Raw genomic sequence first — 13,003 nt, forward strand, 5'->3', positions numbered from 1 at the left:
AAGCAAAAGGGGTGGCCATATGAGTGACTTTTTAACCATATTTAGGTTTTAAGTAACAACAACCTTATAAATTCCAACTTGGGATAGACATTTCAACTTTCTTTTTTTAACTTTTTCCATCCCTCACCTCATTTTTCTTATCCCCTTCTCCCACTTGTTCTTGCCTCCCATGATCAAAGTGCCACCACCTAATTCCATCTTTTTAAAACGCTCCTCGACTGAACAGGACCGAACAGACGTGACTGCATGAGACACTTAAAACTTAATTTTTACCATTACAGAAGGATGAGATTTAACTACTGTCATTGAAGATCGATGAGATTTATCCTGAAAAGTTTAGGAATAGTTGGAAGGAGAGGACATATTTTTGCTAATATTCCAAAGGAGCCCTCCAAATCTCCCATTGATCCAAGCTGGTTCCTCCTAGGCTCCACCCTAGCAATTTGACTAGCCGTCAAAATTTGATTGGTTGGGAAGAAAAAGTCAAAGGAGGAGGAAAATTCAACAATTCCCATTTCCAAGCAATCAAATCCTGACATGTCACTATTTAACATTGCATTTCTTATCTCCACACAACCCCCAACCTCTAAGAAAAGCCCTAATTTCACCACCCAATTTTCTTGTCATCAATTAACCCATCACAATTTTCTTTATTTTCTTTGATTTTTGTCCAAAAAAGATTCAAACTTTATTATTTTCAAAACAACCCAAAAGGAGTAAGTGCTCCCCTGCAATGATTTTACCCCAATAATTCACCTTCACGCACCAAAAAAGAAAAAAGAAAAGAAAAGAAAATTCTTATTAACTTGAGCTACCCAGACCACAGATATGCTGGAAACTGCAGTGTTGCTGGATAATCCGGGCGGCGGAGGAGGCGCTGCCGCGGTGGCGGAGCCGCAGAATGACGGCGGCGGTGGGGAAGAAGAGGGCGGCAACCAGAACTCCGGCGGCGGCAACCGGTGGCCGCACGAAGAAACGCTCACTCTGCTCAAGATTCGCTCTGAAATGGACCTTGCATTTCGTGATTCCACCCTCAAAGGCCCTCTCTGGGATGAAGTTTCAAGGTAGGATTCCATATCCCATCTCTCTAACTGGGATTTTCTTTCAATTTCACCATTTTTGTCCCTTTCTTTTTGTTTTTTGCCTTTTCTGGAGCATTCCAGAAAGATGTAATCAAGGTAGCATATGAATGAATATATCCCATCCTTACAACATTCATAAGTACAAATTTGTTTCTTCTTCGCTTAGTATGATGTTTAATGATCTGTTTCACACTTTGATTCAAAATTGTTTCTTCTTCGCTTACTACTGTATTTTTGGTTCACAAATTCTTGAAATACAAACATTAAACTCATACAATGATGAACTTCAACCCCCAAACTCCCTTAAACAAGGAATCTAAATGTCAATTCGACTATAAAGTTCAAACCCGAAACTCGTTTGAACAAGAGATCTGGATGCCAATTCAACTAACCAGTGTCGGTTTGATGAACTATAGTAAATTTTCAAACTTTCATTTTGATCTAATTTCAAGAATGTTAGTAGTTAATCAGAATAACTGAACTAATTCTGGGTAATTTATGTTGTTGTTTGGTATATCGTTAGTGTTTGATATTTGGATTTGTAGTGATGAATTCTGGGGAAGAAATGAGGTATAAACTTATGGTTGATGATCAGGAAAATGGAGGAGTTTGGGTATCAGAGAAGCGCGAAGAAGTGCAGGGAGAAGTTCGAGAACATATACAAATATCATCGGAGAACCAAGGAGGGCCGATCCGGGCGGCAAACCGGGAAGAACTACCGATTCTTTGAGCAGCTGGAGGTTTTCGACGCCATGCAGAGCCACAACAAGATCGGCGGCGCCGCCGCGGCGGAGCCGCCGGAGTTGGCGTCTCCGTCGCCGGTGGCGATGATAAAGCCCAACACCAACATAGTGCAGGATTTCAGAATGCGGCCTCACGGCTTCGGCGCCGACGCCGACGTACTGTCGGCGTCGACGTCGACGACGTACTCCTCCGGCGGGAGCTCCGGGAGGAAGAGGAAGCTGGCGGGGTATTTCGAGAAGATGATGAAGGAGGTGCTGGAGAAGCAGGAGGATCTGCAGAAGAAGTTTCTAGAAGCAATAGAGCGGTGCGAGAACGAGAGAATGGCGAGAGAAGAAGCATGGAAGAAACAAGAAATTGAAAGGCTAAAGAGAGAACAAGAATCCCTAGCCAAAGAGCGCGCCATTGCAGAGGCAAAAGACGCCGCCGTCATCGCTTTTCTGCAGAAAATCTCAAAACAACCAATCCTCGTACCTCACAAACCTCAGTCCGAGGATGTTCAAGAATTTGCGGCGCAGACAAAGGAGAATGGCTCTGGAGACACCACAATCTCCTCATCATCATCATCATCCAGATGGCCTAAACCCGAAATTGAAGCTCTGATCCAAATCAGAACAAATCTGGACCTTCAACACCATGACAATGGATCAAAAGGCCCCTTGTGGGAAGACATCTCAGCTGAGATGAAGAAGCTCGGATACGATAGAAACGCCAAAAGATGCAAGGAGAAATGGGAGAACATAAACAAGTATTACAGGCGAGTAAAAGACAGCAATAAGAGAAGGCCAGAGGACTCGAAAACCTGCCCTTATTTCCACATTCTTGATTCCCTCTATCAAACCAAGTCGAGAAAAGTCGAGCTAAGTCCCACCCCAGATCTTCCCAACTTCAACCTCAAAGCCGGGGAAATGTTACTGCAAATCATGACCCAAAACCAACACCAACAACCCGGGAAAGAGGACGGGGAAAGATCAAACGCCCATCAAACCCAAGAACACGACGAAGATAGCGAAGAAAGCGAAGATGATGAGTTCCAGATTGTTGCCAACCAAGCTAGCTAGCTCTCAATGTGATTTGGAGGGTAAGGTAAAGATTCCATTTTTTTTCGGGTGGCACCTTAATATGCATATTTAATCATACCATACATTGTTGGGTAAATAGTGATACAGAATAGGTGTTAAGCTGTTTTGCATATTCCCTGTCCTTGTGTCTTTACAAGTTCAAATTGGTCAGTTTGTGTTTGTTTGTAGTTTGTACCCCCCCCCCCCCCCCCCCCCAAAGTACAGACCTAAATCTCATTGATTGCTTCTTTATTTATTGCAATAAAACCATCCACAGTGGTGAAATACTTCGAATTTTAGCTGTTGAGCATATAGTCATTAATGTGCAATCCAACTATCAGCTTAAGCTTTTAGTTGAGATGGAGCACATGCTTTAATTTTAGCATGTAAGTTGTGTACCGTTTTCAGACAAAACATATTCATGATTGTTGAGAAAGTTTAGCAGACAACATTGTCCTAAGACAGGGACAAACACAAAGAATGATCACCCATGTAGTTGTTGTATCTAACTATCTACCATTCTGTATATGCTTGAATTTATCTTCAATGACATGTTACCATTAGTCAATTTAATACAAGTTCGTCCAACCACTAACACTTTCGATAAAATTTTCAGTCAATTAAATTTCATTCATGTGGTAAGTATATTCTTAAAAATCCAAACTTTTTGGGTTGGGAAATCATTCCATAAAGAAGAGTTTTGTCCATAATATATTTCTGGTCATGAGTTGTTTGGGAGTTTGTTAATAAACTTCCTTCTTTTTCTCTCTTTCTTGACTATTCTCTAGTTATATTATTTGTGGCTTCCTTTTAATTAGTTTAGTTTGTGGCTAAAATGTAGAGGTTAGTTGGAGCCCTCTACTATATAAACCCCATCTCATTTGTATAAAAACACACAACAAAAAAACCTTCTTCCTCTCCTTTGTTTGCTTCCTTAAGTCTGAAGGGAACACTAGCTGTGGATCTGAGAACAATAGACCAATTTTAATTGTTCGAAAAGGATGAGCATTTTTTGAGCTCACCATTTGTAGTTTTTTCCATCAAGCGCAGTGATCTTGATAGATCGAGTTTCTGTCATACCCAATCTATTCAAGATCACTGTTCTCGATGGGAAAAATTACAAGCAGTGGGCTCGAAGAATGTTCATCTTTTTTGAACAATTAAAATTGATTTATGTCCACCCGAACCTACTCAGCCTTTTCTTGGTCCTAGAGAAGGCATCCCTGAACTAGATTACACTCCTGGTCAAGAACACGGTACAAACTCCTCTTCACCTTGTTTGTTCTCTTTTTTCATAAAAGATTGTCCTTTGACTTTGCCTATATGTTTATAACGTTTTGCACCCAAACTATAAGGTCGATTGGTAGGAAATAAAATTAGAAATTACTCTTCAATGAAATTCCATTAAGAGCATTTTACCTGGCAAGCCCAAACTATTTTAATGGTATCCCTCTTAATTGTCATTTAATTAAGTTATTAGAAAATTTTACCATACTAAAAAGACACCATGCCCACTTGTTTAAACAAAAATAAGTGAAATTTAACAGGAGTGGGTTTACTCATACACGTTTCGGGTGATGATTATGAATTTTTCTTGTTGTAAAAAAATGTGACATTTTTTTAATTAATTAATTAATTATATGATGTACATTTAAATTAAATGTTAATATATAATTTTGATTTATCAATTTATCATTACTTTTGAATTGAAGGATTATAATAAAGGTTTGTATGGATATCTATGTACAATAATGGTATAAGAACTGATCTGAGCTTTGTTTTGTCACAAAAGGCAAAATTCTCTTACCTCCATGACACCCACACCTCAACTCGACAGGATAGTACATGGATAAAACACAGATTCACAGTAAAGCCCATTAGGTGAGAGAATTAGAGCCTAATGCACACGGAGCCCACCATATTTGGTGAGCTTTGTTTTTAGCTTATGTAATGTAGCCTGTAGGGATGTACGTGTGGGTGTATTGAAACATCAATAATGTTTGGCAACAAGGATATGGATACCACCAAAGATTTCATTATGCAGACTAATCAGCCAAAAAATGTCAAGATGCAGATACAATGAAAATGGATTGTACAAAAAAGATTTGGTCTTTAAGAGCCAATACAGACACACAAGTAGACAAGGGGAAAACATTAATGTCACAAAGCTCAAATCACACAGAATATGGTGCACAGTATTGATCCTAGGAAATAATTCAAGCCCAAACCACACGGAAAATGGTACAAAATATTGATCCTTCAAAAGAATTGACTCCTTCCCAGTTCCCGCTAATGGTTACTGATACCCTTTAGCTGAAAGGAAAAGGTGGGTGATCTTCTGATTGAATATGGTCTAGTATTCTGCATTGTACATAGAACACTCGACATTCTTTCAGTTCTCCGTCATCTTCTCTAGTGTACTGGGAGGTTTCTTGTCCTCTATTTGAGGCATTGCTGGTGCTTGTTCTGTTTTCTTCTCGGGATTTTGGTTTTCTGTTTTTTTCTCCACAGGAGTGTCAGATTTCTGAGAATCTTCGGTGGGCTTCTCCTCTTCAGTTCTCACCTCAGTTGTTGGTTTAACATCCTCTATTTTCTCCTCGCAAGACGTTTCAAGCTTCGGGACCTCTGCTGTTGATGCAACTTCTTGCGTCTTTTGTGCTTCGGTTTTTGCAGGAGCATCAACGACGACTGGAGCTGGAGTCTGCTCCTCTGCACATTTGGGCTTTTCGGTTTCTTTTGAATTGGGTGCAGACAGATCAGTTGCTTGCTTGGTTTCGTAAGTCTCATCTTTCCCATCCTCTAAGCTCTTCTCCTCGCTCTACAGAAACCGAGATGCATGCCTCAAGAATTCAAGAATTTATACATCTCTCGAGTAATAAAGCAAACGATATATACAGTCGTGTACTTGATGCATATTAAAGCAAATTTGGCGGAAGCCCCTGAAGGGCTACAACCTATAGCTTTTAGCGTAGTAAGCATTTGATCCTAGCAAGTAGTATCACAGGTAAACAAACGAATTAAATTTCCTTAATATCTTTGTTTCCATCCAGCAATGAATCAAGAACAGATTCAACAGACAGATCATTAGAGAAGAAAAAAGTAATGACAGTCCATTCATGTTCAAAACAAATAAACAAATCCCACTGGCCATAACTCTATTTCTGAAATCATTAGCTCTAAATGCCAGAAAGCGACGTGTCCAACTTTCTTACTTTCTTTTCCCCCGTTTTAGCTAGCCGAGGAGAGAAACCGAGCTAGCTTTCAATGCCTTAGTCTACATTTTTCTGTGAAACATGACTATACAGCACCAACACAAGTGATAAAAAGTTGGGAAAGTTAACATTACTTTAACTTTTATTTGTGTTTTGAAATCAAAAAAAGGGTGTGATGGCATGCTGTTTTACGAGGCACGGTTTGAAACTCATCACAATACTTAATCAAATGGGAATATAAGAAATGATTGCCAGTGCTTGGCTAATCATGACCACAAGCCAAAAGGCAAGGGGAAAATAGTGAAAAAGGAACCACCTTCAGCTTTAACACTCTATTCATGTCTTTCCCCCTTCCTTCTACCATGTCTGTATTCATGTTCTTGATAATTAAGTGGTAAAAAAGACAACTTTTCCTCTTTCTTCTTCTTTTTTGAAGAATGAATTTCCATTCCCCTTTGATTCTTTCAAGCTCGAGGAAAAGATATTTCCTTTGAACATGAGAGGACCCACAACATTCAAGGCAGACAAAATATACACCAAGATTCAAGAGCAATCGATTTGGGTATTGAAAAAAGCACACAAAGTTTGAAACTTGAGCAAAATCACACACTAAAACCAAGAAATGAGCAGGAAATAAAAAAAAAATGTACGGATAATTGGTACCTCCTTGAACAGGTTGCTTAAAGAACGGCGTTTGTTGGCCTCGTCATCAGCCCCGGCGGCTCCTTCTTTCACCGCCGTCAAGTCCTCGGCGGCACTCTCTTCCTTCTGCGCCTCAGGCATCGGAGCTCCGGCGGCGCCGTCCTTCAACACCTTAGGCTTGGTGGCACAACCCCCCATGTTCTCTCCCAATGAGCTTAATATCTCGTCAATAAACTATCCCCTTTGGGCAGGATATGTAAGAAATGCAGGATATTTTAGTGGCTAGAGAAGAAAATGAGTTTTTTAAAAAGGGTATTTAAAAAAAAGATAAAAAAATTCTCAGGCTTTTGGTTTGTCAAAGAGGGTAGGGGAGAGGGAGAGCAATATATAGAGTGGGGAAGACAGCGGTGTTGTTTGTTCCGACATTTATTCTGCCATGTTGTAACCAGGGACACTGCTTTAATAGGTGTCCAACGTGCCTGCCTGTCTCTACTCTTCAACAAATTCATCACTTTATAAAAGAATTGACTCAATCTCAAGAGTTTTTATTTGTCCTTACCCGTTAAATAAGTTAAATCGTGAAATGTGCTTCAATGATAATGACGTCTGAACAGAAGCCGATATTAGTCTCCGCCTTGAATGTGACATTTAAGATTTCTCATTATGTCCATGTGTCACGTATGATCCATAATATTCAGAAGGTAAACAGATGGCCCAACTATTCCAAGTTCATTAATATTCAGCACTAATAGGAAAAATTTCCATTCAAGAAAACAGTTCCAATAACTTCCCATTTCACTTTCAAAATTGGTACTGGTGACAAAATGTTGGTGGGCACCTAGGAATATCATATAAAATGACATTCTAGGGAATGAGTTCAGCCATTGATACAAGAAGGAGAATTCCACTTGGTTGTATACTCTCATTTGGCTTTACCAAGACTGAGAAGTGTACCAATTTGCCAGTACTGTTTTTTTGCCTTCTTTGATCCCTTGGTTGTTGGAGCAGTTGCAGTTTCTTCTTCTCTGTTCTCAGGTTCTGAGGAATGATCCAATCCAAACTCTGAACCCTCTTCTGCTTCTGCTTCTGCTTCAATTTCAGGTTTTGGGACATCATCCTCTGCAATGTCCAAATCCTCTTCTGTTTTCCACTCAGGAGTTCTGTCATCCATCCTAGTAACCTCTGTTACTTCCTTAACCTCCTCTATTGTCTTCTCCATGCATGTTTCTGTCTCTTCTGGCTCGGGTTCTGCAGATGCATAAAGAACAATGAGATCCAGTGCCTCCTGCTCTTCTATTGGGGTTTCATGTTCTTGGGGCTTGGATTTGGATGGCTCAGAAGCTTGCTTGGTTTCAAAAATTTCCTCCTTTACCTCTTCTAAGCTCTGCTCTTCATCCTAAGAACAAAAGACAGCAAAAATACCTTCAATTTTGTGAATCGCACAAGAATGAGAACAAAATGTTGGAAATGCAGGGATTCCAGACACAAATTTAACAGCAAAAAAGTTACAGAGAAACATAGCAGAACAAAACATCAAACACTTGGCATGCATGAAATGAGAACATAAGCATCATAAACAAAAATTTTTTTAAAAAATAAAATTTGATGGTATTTGGCTTTGATTTAATGCTAGAAATGCAGACACAAATTTAACAGCAAAAAAAGTTACAGACGAACATGGAAGAACAAAATATCAAACACATGGCACGCATGAAAAAATGAAAATGCTACCTGAGTGGACAGGTGATCAGTCACAGAAGGGATGTCGTTAACATCATCGACATCTTCAAATTGGGACGCCCCCTCGACGGCGGCGGCGGGGGCTTCTTCCACCACCACCACGTCCTTGGTGACCTCCTCCTCCACCACCACCGGCGGCGGCAGTGGGATCGGGGCGTCGATGTCGTCCCTCAAAACCTTAGGCCTGCTCGCACATCCTCCCATCTCACTGCGTGAAAAAATGAACGAGGCGGTGGCAAGAGAGAGAGAGGGAGAAAAGATCGGACGGTCTTTTCTTTTCTCTCTCTCTCTCGCCGCTCGAGGAAGACGATGGGAGAATGACGGCAGTGAGACCCAAAGGGAGCTCTGCAGGTAGTTTATACATGGCGGGAGCCGGGAGGAGCAATGTTAACCGTTCGTTGCTCCGACTCCGACTCCGACATTTGTTCTCCGTCGCAGGCGGACTCCTGCTCTACTTTATTTTGCAAAAATATTAATTAACGTTATTTAATAGTTTTGTATTTTTGTTAACGTTTGGAGGATTTATTTTACCATTTTCTCTTCCCTAATTTTAAATATAAACTACTACTTGTAACTTTTTATTTGTTACGTATAACACATTATTGGTTGGTCAGATTGCATTTACACAATGACCAATTTAGAATGGGACAACCTCAATTGAGTTAGTCACTCAGACAATCAGTAAACTTAATAACTATAAGTTAAGGTTCCAAGTTAGACAATTGTGAGTTACTTATTTATAACTTTCTTGATTCAAGTTATTCAATTATAAGTAACATAAATAATTTATCTTTTTGTGGTTCTTGTCGACAAGTGTCAGTGGTTATAAGACAAGTTTCACCGGAGGTGTAGCTATCAACTTTCCCCTAAATCAAAATAGGTTATAGTAGCCCACATAGACAGTTTAGTTAGTTCTCAGGTGATAAATTGTGTGCAAGGAGACATGAACAAGACAACATAGTCGCAGTGTAAGGTTACACCAAATATGGTGAGTTCATTGTGTGCAACAAGCATTGACCCTCCAACCTAAGAGGTCATTGAGTCACCATAATTTATCCATCTACTATAGAGTTAATTACTTCGTATATTTTTTGTCCTAGATTTATAGGTGACAGTCTACTTTAAGTTTTTTTTTTTTAATCGTAACATCCACTTTTGGTTACAGTATTATTGTGGCATATCTATTTTTTGTCTTTTATCAACAAAACAATTTAAATATCATTAAATACAATGACATTTTGATCTTCAATTATGAATTTTTTCCAAAGAATAAATATAAAAAATATAGCGGTTCAACGTACTTTGTATATTAAAAAAAAAAAAGAAGATTGAAATATTTTTTCATTAACGACATTTCAACGATTTTGTTGATGGAGGACTAAACATGGTCATGTCACGATAATATTAGACCAAATAAAGATGTTTTAATAAATCAAAAAAAAAAAAAAGACTAAAAATGTACTGTCACCTATAAATCTAGTACCAAAAATAAAATTAACTCTCTACTATACTATCGAAGCGGAGTGTGAAGGCTCTTGAGGCAAGGATATTACGCTTTTTTTGTGGACAAAAATATGTTCTACTACCTCATTCAATTTTTTTTATACTAATTATTTTTTTATTATTATACTAATTATAATATATGTATTTTTCTAATTTGTTAATAGTGAAAGTATTCAAGTAATCAATTATCAATTATTTCATTAATTCATATATGAATGTTAATTTATTAAATTTTTAATTTATATTTCAGATAAGGAAAACTATTTTAAAATCACTTTCTATTCTAAGACAGTCTAACAGCTTGTAATATAAATTTGTTTGATCGTCGGTTCAAAGATCATGTTTAAGGTTGGTAATGTATCTCATATGCAAAGTTACTGAACAAAAGCTCATCTCCTTCGATGGAGTCGTTACACCAGAGAAGTTGAACGTTGGTGGTGAGGTTGCGGCGCTGGTATGTCGGTTTCTTCAGTCAATTCATACCCTGATGATCCGGCAACTGATCCCTTCTCGCTCTCAATCGTTAGATTACCAGTGCGGTTTTCTGTCATTTCTTGCTCCTTTTTCTTTGCCCACAATACACAATACAGACCTACGATCAAGAACACCGCTCCAAGAATACTGCAAATTATACATAATTATAGAAGTACAGTACAATTTTTTAAAAATAAAAGTAATCATGGCGGGCCCCGCCTAACCCCACAGGCCTAAACGGGACAGGGCGGGTCCTTTAGGCCAGCATTAAAAGTCCACCTTGTCCTAAGGTGGGTTTGTCCCACCGTCTAATTTTGATAGATCTAACTCTAGTCTGTAGGTAAAGTCAATCAAATGATCCCAAGGAAATAAACTAGCTTAGACTCTTAGAGCAAGCCCATAAGTAATTTTTTTGTGAATTTTTTTCTATGATGAATGAGAAAAGTGATGATATGGAAGAGAGATGAGAGATGAGAGAGATGAAAATGAATTTGCCGTAAATATGTTTTTTTTTTTTTTTTTTTTTTTTTTTTTTTTTTTTATTGGAGCCCAGGAGAAGAACAAAAAATGAAAATAATTTTGTGCCCTGCTACGCACAAAAGCACACCTGCTAGGCGCGTTAAAGACAATATTTTCCATTTTTTTTCTGACAGCTTCTATTTTTTTTTCCCATCATTTTCTCTCAATTCTTTCCTACTTGTTTCTAAAAATTTGTGATAAAATTATATTAATGTGATTGATCTTAGTAGCTCATAGAGGTTGACCGGTTCAAACTAATACGGCCAATAATATATAGCACCTCATAGCTAATTGATCTGCTCAAGCCAAAAAAGTTAACAAGGCCCATAGGCAGCACTCATGGGAATCGGCAAAACCGAAGAAAGTCAATATGCAACACCGATGCATGAAAAGTGGAATTTAAAATTTTTTATTTATCAAATCAACTATTCCCTCCGTCACATTTTGTGTCTGGTTCGATTAATGAGACTTGACTGAAATTATTTTTAATCCAATTTTTCATAATATTAACTTTAGTATTACTATACAAAATTTATATATTTAGAAACTACACTACAAGTACTATTAAACACACAAAAATTAAAGAAAATAAACAAAGAAGAAAGAATTTATAATTTGACCAATAAATTATAAATAAGACAGATAAAATTGGACAGATGAAGTATATACTATCTGACCAATTCGACTAGGTTGTGATTCTTGAATTTGGAGTAGGGAGTGATGAGATAGTGCACATACGTACCTTCCCAAACTAACAATGGATCCGAAGAAGAATACAGAAAAAGCCATGGTGAAGATCAAAGATAGAGGTGTAGAGATTGACAAGAAGAGAGGACCTTTCTTGTGCACAACCCAAATTTGCAGGTAAACTACAAGCCCTGTCACAACAATTCCCTAGTAGTACATAGTTTTCATCAACACCAACAAATTTAGTATATATAATGCATATATGAATAATCACACCCAAAAAAAAAAAAAACTTACACAGTAAGCAACAGCTAGGAGTCCGAAATTCCAGCCAAGCTTCCATTGATCAAAATCTCTCTCAAAAATAAGAGCAACAACAAATGTTTGAACAGAGCTAATGGCAATCTGAAGAGTTGTGTTCAAAAGCTTGGAAGGGTATCGTCTCAGAACTCCACTCTGATGATATAAACATAAAATATAAACGTATAGTAGAGTTTTACTATAGATTTAAACTTAAGAAAATAAAGTTAAATATTACCTGTATGACCATCCAGAAACTCCCACAAACCGTAGATAAGAAGGTAAAAATGACACCCATAATCCATTTCTTGCCGGAAGAAGAAGCCACCGGAGATGCAGTGTGGCCGTGCAAGTTGAAGAGGTGGTGATGTAGCAGTAGCTTAAAAGTTGGTCCACTGTACAATGCAATGGTCGCCGCTCCACCACCGCAAAGGCATACCCCTAAGATCTTCACTATTCCACTCATTTTCTTTAGCTCCAACTTCTCCGTTCTGTAATTCCATAAACATATCAATATATTATTTTTGTGCATCAAAGTCGAACACTAATAAGTTATTAACCTGTAATAGCCTATATATCTTGAATCTCGTCAGAAATTTAATGGGCTGACTATTACAGGTCAATAACATGTTCTTGGACTTTGATGCACAAAAATAATTTGTGTTTAATCGTATCATATATAACTCCTAAAAGTTCATAGATCTAATTGACTTTTGAGGTTGATTTGATTTTTTTTTTTAAATGGAGAAATTAACAATAGTAAGTAGATATTAATTCGATCATATAATAAAGCAATAATTTGTACCGGAAAATAAGTGCCAAGAAGAAAGTTGGGACCGGAAGGCTGTTCGAAGCTGCAGCGCCCAAAGTTTCATTGGTTAGCTTCACCCCCACAGCATACAAATTCAAACTCAGTGTCATCCTGTCATGCCGTAAATTAATTTATTTATATTTATATGTCGGAGATAAATATAAAATAATATATATATATAGGGGCGCAATCTGGTGCGAATTGCCACCAGACCGCAAGAGCATTCACACA

General features: G+C 38.1%; 4 protein-coding genes and 1 long non-coding RNA gene across 7 annotated transcripts; 2 read left to right on the plus strand and 3 right to left on the minus strand.

Annotated features, from left to right (window-relative positions):
• The first annotated feature begins 350 nt into the window (after positions 1–350).
• Positions 351–3,183, plus strand: LOC109172715 (trihelix transcription factor GT-2-like). The gene is made up of 2 exons (XM_019321946.1): positions 351–1,064; positions 1,678–3,183. The coding sequence occupies exons 1-2, from the start codon at positions 829–831 to the stop codon at positions 2,882–2,884; spliced, it is 1,443 nt and encodes a 480-aa protein (XP_019177491.1). The 5' UTR covers positions 351–828; the 3' UTR covers positions 2,885–3,183.
• Positions 3,184–3,535: 352 nt separating this feature from the next.
• Positions 3,536–5,045, plus strand: LOC109172718. The gene is made up of 2 exons (XR_002052781.1): positions 3,536–4,140; positions 4,722–5,045. It is a non-coding gene; the product is annotated as an uncharacterized LOC109172718 (long non-coding RNA).
• On the minus strand, positions 4,954–7,216 carry LOC109172717 (GATA type zinc finger protein asd-4-like). 3 transcript variants are annotated; one of them, XM_019321950.1, is made up of 3 exons: positions 6,760–7,216; positions 5,343–5,702; positions 4,960–5,308 (listed from the first exon to the last, which is right to left on the minus strand). In XM_019321950.1, the coding sequence occupies exons 1-3, from the start codon at positions 6,934–6,936 to the stop codon at positions 5,297–5,299; spliced, it is 549 nt and encodes a 182-aa protein (XP_019177495.1). In that variant the 5' UTR covers positions 6,937–7,216; the 3' UTR covers positions 4,960–5,296. The 3 variants fall into 3 exon arrangements, with proteins under 3 accessions (XP_019177493.1, XP_019177495.1, XP_019177494.1); XM_019321949.1 differs by having other exon boundaries at positions 5,339–5,702; XM_019321948.1 differs by having other exon boundaries at positions 4,954–5,702.
• Positions 7,217–7,502: 286 nt separating this feature from the next.
• On the minus strand, positions 7,503–8,913 carry LOC109172716. Its single transcript, XM_019321947.1, has 2 exons — positions 8,470–8,913; positions 7,503–8,134 (listed from the first exon to the last, which is right to left on the minus strand). Exons 1-2 carry the CDS (start codon positions 8,680–8,682, stop codon positions 7,661–7,663), a joined length of 687 nt encoding a protein of 228 aa, XP_019177492.1. The 5' UTR covers positions 8,683–8,913; the 3' UTR covers positions 7,503–7,660.
• Positions 8,914–10,338: 1,425 nt separating this feature from the next.
• Positions 10,339–12,882, minus strand: LOC109172470 (WAT1-related protein At5g64700-like). The gene is made up of 5 exons (XM_019321629.1): positions 12,767–12,882; positions 12,200–12,452; positions 11,959–12,117; positions 11,717–11,868; positions 10,339–10,602 (listed from the first exon to the last, which is right to left on the minus strand). The coding sequence occupies exons 1-5, from the start codon at positions 12,880–12,882 to the stop codon at positions 10,392–10,394; spliced, it is 891 nt and encodes a 296-aa protein (XP_019177174.1). The 3' UTR covers positions 10,339–10,391.
• Positions 12,883–13,003: the final 121 nt, after the last annotated feature.

Source organism: Ipomoea nil, unplaced genomic scaffold, assembly GCF_001879475.1.
Source record: "Ipomoea nil cultivar Tokyo-kokei standard unplaced genomic scaffold, Asagao_1.1 scaffold0418, whole genome shotgun sequence".
NCBI lineage: Eukaryota > Viridiplantae > Streptophyta > Magnoliopsida > Solanales > Convolvulaceae > Ipomoea > Ipomoea nil.